Source organism: Colossoma macropomum, unplaced genomic scaffold, assembly GCF_904425465.1.
Source record: "Colossoma macropomum unplaced genomic scaffold, Colossoma_macropomum, whole genome shotgun sequence".
Lineage (NCBI taxonomy): Eukaryota > Metazoa > Chordata > Actinopteri > Characiformes > Serrasalmidae > Colossoma > Colossoma macropomum.
Window position 1 is genome coordinate 37,654,622 of NW_023494785.1, and position 10,428 is coordinate 37,665,049.

The 10,428-nt window shown below is 39.5% G+C and overlaps 1 protein-coding gene across 1 annotated transcript; it reads right to left on the reverse strand.

The window, feature by feature from the left end:
• Positions 1 to 1,612: 1,612 nt before the first annotated feature.
• On the reverse strand, positions 1,613 to 6,864 carry rps19 (ribosomal protein S19). Its single transcript, XM_036593333.1, has 6 exons — positions 6,803 to 6,864; positions 5,490 to 5,566; positions 5,233 to 5,333; positions 2,906 to 3,089; positions 2,647 to 2,701; positions 1,613 to 1,669 (listed from the first exon to the last, which is right to left on the reverse strand). Exons 2-6 carry the CDS (start codon positions 5,564 to 5,566, stop codon positions 1,643 to 1,645), a joined length of 444 nt encoding a protein of 147 aa, XP_036449226.1. The 5' UTR covers positions 6,803 to 6,864; the 3' UTR covers positions 1,613 to 1,642.
• Positions 6,865 to 10,428: the final 3,564 nt, after the last annotated feature.

The following is a 10,428-nucleotide window of genomic DNA, read 5'->3' on the forward strand; positions in this document are numbered from 1 at the left end:
GAATGACTAGATTGGATCTGCCCGCTCCTAATGAAAATCCCTTAGTCAGTTAAGTAGGCTAAAAATTGAGACAGACATTTGTGGTCCATGTTCAACATTTGGCGTTATAGCTTGATAAAGGTTCTGGAACTGCACGTTAGAGGCAACACATGGGCTTCATTATGTAACCACCAGCTGCTGGACTTCCAAGACTCATCGCTGCAGGTCATATCTTTGCAATGTATTCATGTGTCTTACTATGATCACCAACTCATTTGTTCCTAATGAATAAACATCCAAACCTAGAATCCAAAAAGCACAAGTTTAAAGAACTGATGCAAAAAGGAGCTGAAGCTGGGCTCATGTGCTCTATTTTTTAATGGGATTTTTCTCCTTAGTCTTAGAAAAATGGTTCTTCAAGGGTTCTTTAGTAAACAGAATGGTTCTATTTGGTTGCACATAGAACCATTTCATGCTTAGATGGTTCCTTGGATGGTGTAATGGTTCTTCAGACTGATGGAGAGTGTGTTGCATGTGGCTCTATACAGCACCAAAAAGGATTGTAATCATAGAAGAACCCTTTTTGTGCTATGTAGAACCATATACAAAGTCTCCAATCTGAAGAACCATTTCACCATGCAAGCATGGTTCTGTATAGAACTCAAGGCTCTAAATAGAACAGCCTTTTAGATTAAAAGGCTAAAATCTAGTCAGTGGTTAGCTATGAAGTAAGTCATTCATAAAAAAAACTCAGAACTGCTCAGTGGTGGTGATGGGAACCAGACGTCCTAGTGTCTCATACACTTTTAATTAGTTGTTACATGTAATGGTCATGAATGTGCTGCCTGATTAAGATGAAGTATCAGGATATAACATTTTTAAAAAACTTCAAGGTAGGAAACTACATTCAGGACATTATAAGGCCCAAAAATAGTCCCCAAAGAAAACCTTTCAGCTTTACCACTATTATCTCAAGACCAGCATCACATAAGACATGTGGGCCCCCTGGTTGTTCTGGATGGCACGAAAAAGGGCCAAATTTGCATTGCAGACACCACAAGCTCTGTTCCATCACTACTTCCATTTAAACCATTGAAAAATGTGAAATTCTGCTTTAGGAATGGGCTACGTTTTAAATAAGACTCTCCCATGGTCTCATGCCAAGCACATCACAGGACCTTACCCTGTCTGACCATGAGAGGGCACTGCTGCCCAGATATTCTGCTAAGCCTGTAAAATCCCTGGCCCCTCAAAACCACAGCATTGACCTTTAGAGTAAGTTCTCAAAATCTGTTTACTGCATCAATAAGAGGACAAACCCTTTCAAATGACTGAACAGTCTGGGTCACTTCAATGTGACCAACTACAAAAATCCAGGGCAGTTAAGGTGCCCACTATTTGTGATGCAACCTTTCTTCTGGCAAATGCCAATTACAGCTGCCTGCTGAGGCATTCAAACACAGCAATTGAACTATTGTGTAAGGACAATCATAAGCAGCAATTTGACTTGATCCAGGTGAAGTTCTTTCATACAAGACGCAGCACATTTGACATTTAAAATGTCAAGACATTAAGTAGTTAACCTCAATGCCTCCAATCTCAGCAAAGATTCATGTAATAAAAACAGAACAGCTTTGAATTTCACAAACTTTTATTTTACATTTCAAGACTTCTTGCTTGCAGCTGCAACCTGGAGGAGACAAAGAGAACAAACTGTTAAGATGCTTAAAGGGTATACTTTGGTCACGCTAGCATGGGTAAATAAATCAAAGCTGAAAAGGCAGTGGGGTCCATGGCTGGGATGCCCCATTAGCCTCCATTCAAAGTTAAACATTACCATTCTCAACTGAATCATTCATTTATTAAATAATACTCTAGAGAAATTATTCAAACAGTGCTAACTGCTCATTTGCCCACTTGTGACCCTGTTGTCAGTCAGGAAATTGAAGAGACGCGCATGTTGGTGCCCGCTAAACACCTTCGTTCTCGGCCCGTGAGAAGAGAGCCAGAACGGCCGCGCCTGACTGGGACTGGGGGACGTGCTGCAGAAATCAGGGTAGCTTATCTGAATTCAGCTCATTATGGGATCAGGCAGAATAAAAACGCCGCCATACGGCTGCTCAGCCAGCATGAAATTCAATCGGCTTGTTTACTTCCTGCAGCCTTGGATTGTCACAGCCGCACGGCTGGCAGCGAGAGGCTGGCTACCGCAAGCAGGCCGAACGGCTGCGAGGGCATTTCGGGGAGAAGGAGGGGGAGGTTTCTTGATGTTTCTTTCTGAGGCTCTCAACTTGACAGTTATTGTGCCCGCGAAGGCAGTTACCTTTCACGGTCGAAACTTTCTCTGAAGCCCTGGGACACCCGGCTTAAGGTTTTTAGAGTGATGGATGACTGCGGGATTCGGGTTTTCATTGCAAATGTGCATCTGGACTGACTCTCTCATGCAGAATACTGATGCGCTGATTGGATTTCTATAGCTTTCGAACCCTTGTTGAGTTTCACCCACGGACTTCTGAAAATTCGCAGCCTATAGTTTAACGTTCAATTTTTTAAGTGTGGTTCATATGCTAAGCTAGATGCCATTACGCTAACCAGCATTAGCTACTACCAAGATTCAAGCCAGGGAGGTGAGAGATTAGACTGGCTAAGGCTGAGAAGAGTCCTCACCTGACCGGCGATTCTGTCCAGGTCCCTGGTGCCCTGTGGAGTCAGCCTGCGCCCACTGTCAGGAGAAAAGCCAGTCGGGTTAGATGGAATGTAATAGGCAAGACTAAGTACATACCATCAAAATGCGCAACATAAACTGAAAGCTCAGATATTACCATGACCGTGTGGACAATGCTTACTAGCTCTATCGTGAACAAAATTATTTTTTTTATACCCATCATCTACATGTACGTACTTATGGCCAGCTCAGAGCACTCACCCATTGGGGTCCTTCTCCACCATCTTGAGAGCCTCCAAGGCCTGAAGTACTTTGCGGGCAACGTTCTTGGAGCCCACGCTGAAGTGAGAGGGGCACACTCCATTCCTCTTACGCCCACCATAGATCTTGGTCATGGAGCCCACGCCGACACCACCACGCAGGTAAAGGTGACGGACTGTAGAGGCTAAGGAGGCAACGAGAGGAAAAGGTCGGGAAGATGTAAGAAAACATGTAAAACCTCAGTCTTACAGTAACTGCAGGGATTAACAATGTACACTTTACAAGTACCAGTCAACCTTTGAAAGCACAATTTAATTCTCAAACATCGTAATACTCATGCAATACTTAAGCATTCAGATATTTGCTAAGTACTAAAGCTAAACCACTTTTTTCACCGCAAGTACAAATTCTAAACCTGTTCTCCAGCGTTAAGGCCTAAAAAGATAAAGCATAATTCTCCTTTATAGCTAAACTGAAGCATTACATCAAGCTGGATCAATATTCTTGACAAATACCCACTACAGCACAGTCCATTTGCAAAGGCAAAAGCACACTGCGACAACGACTCTCAAACAACTGCTCTCAAACAACTATTCACACGGCAACATGCAAAGAAAGACGCAAGCATCTTTAAACTATGTGTACCTTCGAGATCTCAACTCACTCTATCAATAAAAAAACAATTCTCGCCTTTTGTCGATAGAAGTGGTGCAGTAGTCATGCTGTCTAAAGGAATTTACAGACTCACTCACTGGTGTTGAGACAAACTGCACTGAAGTGATGAGGAACTGGAGTTCCAGACAGATTCACTTGCTTTCAACCAACTCTTCCAGCTGTCAAGACCATAGCGTGTAAAATCCAACACACCCACTGTGTTCAGAATAGAGGTATCCATTGTGAAATGTCAGAACTGCTGATCGTCCAAATTATTCTAGTTTTGGGAACGTAATTGTCAAGCTGGGGCATCTCAGCGAGAAGCCTTGTTGCATGTTTGAGCAGAAAACGTATGAGATGCTTAACTATGCACAGCGGAAAACGCTTGTCTACAGGCTGAGCATAATGGCATTAAAAAGCCAGTCTGTCTGAACAGTTTGAGTTCTCCATCTATTGTTTTGCTGCAGATTTCTAAAGTCAATATTCTTCTAACTGAGCACACTTCGGGACAAATGCTGCAATATTTCATCATTCAAAACTGGTGATAAGGGGAATGCTCAAAACATCCAATCCATAATTTACATGTAGCTTAGAAGCGACAAAGTGAAGCAGAAATTTCGTAAGCCAATAATTGCTTTTCCCTGCCATCCATTAAAGGCTCTGCTCATGTGTTCCAAGTGTTTTGCTGTCTAATAACTACTTGAGAAGCTAATCCGTCTGTAGTGTGTATTCAACTGCACTGCTAGCTCTACCAATTGAAAGTACAGCATTGGTATCCCTGTGGCAAACGACAATGAGACAGTACTTAGCAAGCTGGTGAACAGCACACTTAAAAATGAGTGTCGCTGCTTAACGTGTCAGGCATTAAATTTCTCAATCCTGTACATCTTTTCAGAGCAAAACAAAATACTAAGCCCAGCCAGGTCTCTTTACAATAGACAATACAGGCAGAGAATCTGGGCATACCGAAAACTAGACACTGCATTCAGCTGTGGCTTCAGTTTATCACTTAACTTCTCTCCGAGACTTTATCTATTATCCTTTCTCTCTATTTCCCCACTCCTCAGCATCCTAGCTGTTGCTTGTTCCTTTTCCTGTCTTTCCATCTTTCACTCACACTTTCATCAGCTTCTGTATCTACCCATTTTCTCCTTCTCCCAGAGTCTTCCCCTTCTATTATCTAACTCCACCCTTTAGCCCTTTTCACCCTCTGTTCCTACTCATCTTTGTTAACCCGCTGTTCGATTTCCAATTTCTCCGATCCTATCCATTTTCTCTCCATCCTTCCCATTAACTTTTCCCTCTATTTTTTCATTTGCCTCTCAGTTCATAATTTTCCTTCTCTCCCTTTCCAATTATCCATCCGTCTCCCATTTCTCTACTCCTCACAGCTGTTTTCCCCTCCCCTTTCATTTTTTTCTTACATTGTCTTCAACTTCTCTGTTCCTCTCACTTTATGCATTTTCTTCTCTCTCCCTACATCAACATTGTTCTTCCCTTCCTCTTTTTTCTGTCTTCACTCCTTTATCATTTATCTATCTCCCACTTCTCAGCTCCTCTCCCTTCATCTTTCTGACCCATGTCAATCAGCAGGTAGTGTAGAGAGAACCACTGAGAGATACACTGCCACTATGCATTTTATTGCCTGGCTTTCATAAATGCAGAACACTTACCAGCTCTAATGTAGAACCAGTTTTCATCGCAGGGGGCCAGCTCCTTGTGCTTGGCCAGCTTTACAATGTCAACCCAGTCTGGCACCTTCAGCTTCCCTGACCTGCAGGAAAACAAGCAACGTAAGAGTCTAAGGACTTCTGAGCTATACAGGAAAGTGCTATTTTGTTAAACCGACGCTTTGTTGGATCTATGTTTTAATAAGTCTTTGAAGCAGATATATAGATGACCATTTTCAGATAGACTGAGGACTACTCACTTTTTCAGGAAGGCTGCCAGCGCCCGGACAAACTCCTGCTGGTTAACGTCTTTTACTGTTACACCACCGCCAGGCATCTGCAAGACAAAATTATATGTAGACAAACTTAGAAGAACTCCACTGATTTTTCAAAAGAAATCTGTGTGATATGTAAACAGTCATTCAGAGCTGTTTGATGTGAACCACTCCGTTCTAGAGAATCAGAATTGTTCACCGTGATTGTGATAGGAACCAAACTTTACAAATGTTTTAGTGCCCTGAAAGCTTCCTCACAGAAAGTTACTGCATTAAGTGGTTAGATTATATGGTGGCTGATGTCTGACATTGTTTTATTATAATTTTGTGACAAAGGTTTGGCTTCAATGTATGTCATTGCATCCATCCGGTCGTAAGGCAAAATACCCCCGCCGTCCAAAAAAAAAAACAACTGGTTAATATTTGGACTGTAGACATGGTAACTTATAACTTAGTCCCTGTCACCACTGTAAGAAAATGTAGTACATTTTTCTACAATGAACACTTCACATCAAACCACTGTGAATGACTAACGTTACATCTCAAGAACTGCATTATTCAAAGATTTTGAACACTTGGTGCAATTTCCCTTAAACCTACAAGAATGACGTATGAGCGAGTTAACAAACGACAAGATTGAATAAATCCATTACACCGGTACAGTGAAACCACCATGGCTACACAAGCTAACATTAGCTAAATGTATGAGAATTTACCGCCTTAGCCAACAACGTTACTTTACAAAATACCATCTAAAACTCCCAAAAATAAACCGACAAACCGAATCATGAACGCAAAAGCAGATCAGCCTACATACAAACGGGTAAAGCGGCATGTCTGGCAGACTGCTAAGTTAGCTAAGCTAAGCACCCATACACGCCGCCCTCACCGCAAACATGCGCTCAGCAACTTTTATCAGACCTCCTGGACAAATGAGCCCAGAAACGCAGCTCTGGTCGAGCCTAATAAGGGCTCACACGAGTCAACCACTATAGGTTACTTCAGTTATTAGTTGAAAGCTGCCATTTTCTCAGAGAAGCAGTTAATACCCGAGACGTAGGCTGATGTCGTTAGCATCGAGCTAACATAGGCCTCGAAGCTAACGACATCAGCCGAATGCAGGGATGTTACATTACCGGACGTTTATTTTCATCATTCAGCCTTTACCACTAACTTATAACAACAGGAGAGGGGTTAAAAGACACACATTGCACAAAGAAGCAATTTCTGGTGTGTTTCGAGGACGTAAAACGTTTAAAATGAACGTTATAAGCCAGAGAGACGTAGCGCAACTTTACCTTGCGTGCGGACAGCAGAGAGAAGAGGGAGCGGAGGGGTTTCTCATTCGGCTTAACAGGGGCAAGTCACGTTCGTTCTCGCGAGATTTGGTACTACGTCATCAGAGATTTTCTAACCTAAAGGCGCGCACGACGGCGAACTCAAGAATTCAAGAGGTTGAAAAGTTAAAAAGAGAAAGACATCATATATGAGTAATATTAATGATATTTTACCAAATTTTCAGTTTTTAGAAACAATTCGTTCTGAGCATTAATGCTGGGACGTTTGATTCAGCTTGCTTCTTTGAAATTCGTTAGAGGAAGTTGATTCAATAATACGAACAGTTGAAAAGAATCGGTTCGACAAAATGAATACACCTCCCATTACCAATGTGTTAAAAGAATCGGTTCAATAAGCTGAATCAATATTTACATCAGTGATATTTCACTAATATTTCAGCTTATGGAAACGATTCGTTGATTCAGTTTGCAGAACCGATTTTTTTAACACGTGTGATGGGAAGTTTATTCATGTTTATTTATTAATACTGACAGATAAACTTCCTATCACAAATGTGCTGAAGGATTCTTTTCAGGAAACAGAATCAGATTTTCCATCACTGATATTTCACTAATATTTCAGTTTATTCACGTGGTTCATTCTAAATATTAATAAAAGTTATGTTTGATTCGGTTTACTGAACTGGTTCGTTTAACACATTCTTAATGAGAAGTTTGTTAATTTTATCAAAACAATCTTAGGTGATCGATTCAGTGAGTGATACTCATAAAATAGGCTTTGATGTCATCACAAATCAAAGCACATCTACATATTGAATATATACACGGCCTACATAGAGAGAATTCAAAAAGGAATTCAACTAGACTTGTGAAAGATTTTGGCTAAAATGATGCATACCTGCTTCCATGAACTTATGCATTATTCACTGGTTTAGATATAAACAAAGTCATGCAAAGTGATTTGAAGTGAAATGGTTTATTCAGGAGAAACATACCAATTCGGATTTCTTTACAGTGGTGGTAATAGGAACCAGGGGTTGCAAGGTCTACAACACAAATATAGACAATTTTGTTATCTAAAATGATTATTAAAACTATATGTATCTTCTTAGTTTAACATGTAATGCTTATTATGATTAAACAGTGTTAAATCTGAAAAAAGGTAGCATATTCATAACTGTTTCATGCAATAACTTTCTTTCTTTTAAAGGCATTAATTGCTTTGGATATCTAGTTTCTATCACCACCACTGTGAACAATTCTGAGTTGGTAAGCTCCTCTAGAATGGAATACTTCACATCAAATCACTTCGAATGAGTGTTAACATCTTATCATGCAGAAATTTTGTAAAATTAGCAATATAATAATATAAATAATATAAATAAATACAAGAAAAAAAATCACATTTTGTATTTAAGTGGTGTGAAAATAATTTTCTGCATTTTTAAAAACAATTTTTGAAAGTAAATCATCATCAGTGATGTGCTGAGGGGCCATGGCTGTAATCATGTTTATTTAATCTAACTATCATGCTTGTTTTATTGAAACCCTGCAAGTACTGTAGCACCGTGCACTCTAATTTTATTGTTAAGGTTTGGCTGGAAACAAAGAAAATTATCCTATCAGGGTTTTGTTTCTCTGTGGTATATGGATAGACTCAGCCAAGCAAGCTGTCCCACTGGAAAAAAACAAGAAGGGTCTGGCTGCAGACATGCGCTCTCAGCCTGACATGCACTGTCAGCCTATTAATGATGTCAGTGCAGCTCTGCCACCACAATGTTTTGTTGGTTTGATTAGCAAAACCAGTGAATCACAGACCATTGGGCTACTTAAGTTACACTAAATAGATTGTAGCTCTGTTATACTGATGATAATGGAATTAAATAATATGATAATTTACAAAATAACACCTACCAAGACGATGAGACATGATGTTGGGTTGATTAGCAGAAAAAGCTAACAAGCTTAAACCCATGAAAAATATATGTACACACAAACACACTCTTTCTAAACCACTTATCCTTCTGGGTCACTGGAGCCTATCCTAGCAGTCATTGGGCAGAAGGTAGGACACACTCTAGACAGGTCACCAGTCCATCGCAGGGCAAACAGACCGGCAAATACACCCACACCTAGGGACGATTTAGCATGTCCAATTGGCCTGACTGCATGTCTTTGGACTGTGGGAGGAAAGCCACACAGACTCTTGATGTTCACTGTGGAATGGCCAAAAAATGTCCATTTGAATCACTGTTAGCTTAGCCCTAACAAACAACTAGAATCCTTTAGTGATGCTAACAGAAATGAGCATTATCGTAGCTAGGTGGTTTGTTTACCTTCAGTTTTGAAACGTATGGCCCAAACTGAAGGCCTAGCTTTATTAGGCCATTAGACTGGCACAGGGGTTGGTTGGCACAGTTTTTACTCTCTGCTATACATCCCAAGCACACTGTACAATAGGATAACCCAGTTAGTACCAAATTAAAGATAAGCATTTTAGCTAAAAACAGACACTTACAATGCCAGAAATGATTTTTTGGAATTAGTGCATTCATGACTTCGTATTGTGTACTTGTGTCAAGCAGCATGTTGGTTGGCCCAACATGAAAAGTCTACAGTTTCAAAGAATAAAGCAAAAAATAGAAAATTTATTTTTAACCAAACCAAAAATACATAAAATTAGTGGCACTAAATCAGTTACATATTAGCAGTGTTTCTTTATTTGAAATTAGCATGATAATAGGTGTGGTTTAGTTTCCTTAAGATACATTTTTGGCCCAAACTTAAGGCCTAGCTTTAAGCTTTTGAAAAGAATGGGTTGATTGGCACAGTGTTAAAGTTGAATTCCACCATTTTTTTCAAAATGTCTACATAGTTAAATGCTTAAGATGTAAATAAAGTCATCCAGAGTCCACCTCTAAAAGCTCCCTCACCTAAAGTTATTATACAAAAGCGTTAGATGTATACTTCCTGATGCCTGACACATTTTATAATAGTTTTGTAAAAATGTTTTGGCCTAAAACATCTTCATGGTGGAGGGGTACATGAAGGGGAACGTAAGACAAAATAGTCCACCCAAAGACTATTTTTTTTCAGATCTCACATCTTTCCATCATAAATGTTACATATAAAAACCTGTAGGTTCACTACAGGTTTTGTGTAATAAATAAAATGGCTATATTTTATTATGGCTATATAAGATATCTAAGTCTGTAACTTTCTGAACAATGCACCGTTTTAAATCAAACCACTTTGGATAACTTTGTTCCCATTTTCTGTCAAAACAAATGTAAAAAAAAAATGTCTCGAGTACACAAATTCAAGAAACATTTTAAAGCAAGATATGGAAAATATATTTATTGTAGGTCAGCTATATTTTGACATATGATTATTTTACATTGTATGCCGCAAACATACTAAATAACACATTTAGAACACAGTACTGTAATATGTTTTTTTTATCAAATTATTCTTCAAAATGATCCAAAGATCAAATAAGACTTATAACATTTAACCGATTCAGTGTCATTGAATGTATTTGTGGTGTGGTTAAAAATAAAGATTATACTGACCAAGACCCACTTCCCCATGGACCCTGAACATCATTTACTTAATGATAACTCTAA

Coding starts and splice junctions, on each gene's coding strand:
- rps19 (XM_036593333.1), bottom strand. CDS start 5,566: ATGCCTGGCGGTGGTGTAACAGTAAAAGACGTTAACCAGCAGGAGTTT. Junction 5,334..5,489: donor CTGGCAGCCTTCCTGAAAAA/GTGAGTAGTCCT, acceptor GTTTTCCTGCAG/GTCAGGGAAGCTGAAGGTGC. Junction 3,090..5,232: donor CTGGTTCTACATTAGAGCTG/GTAAGTGTTCTG, acceptor TTGCCTCCTTAG/CCTCTACAGTCCGTCACCTT.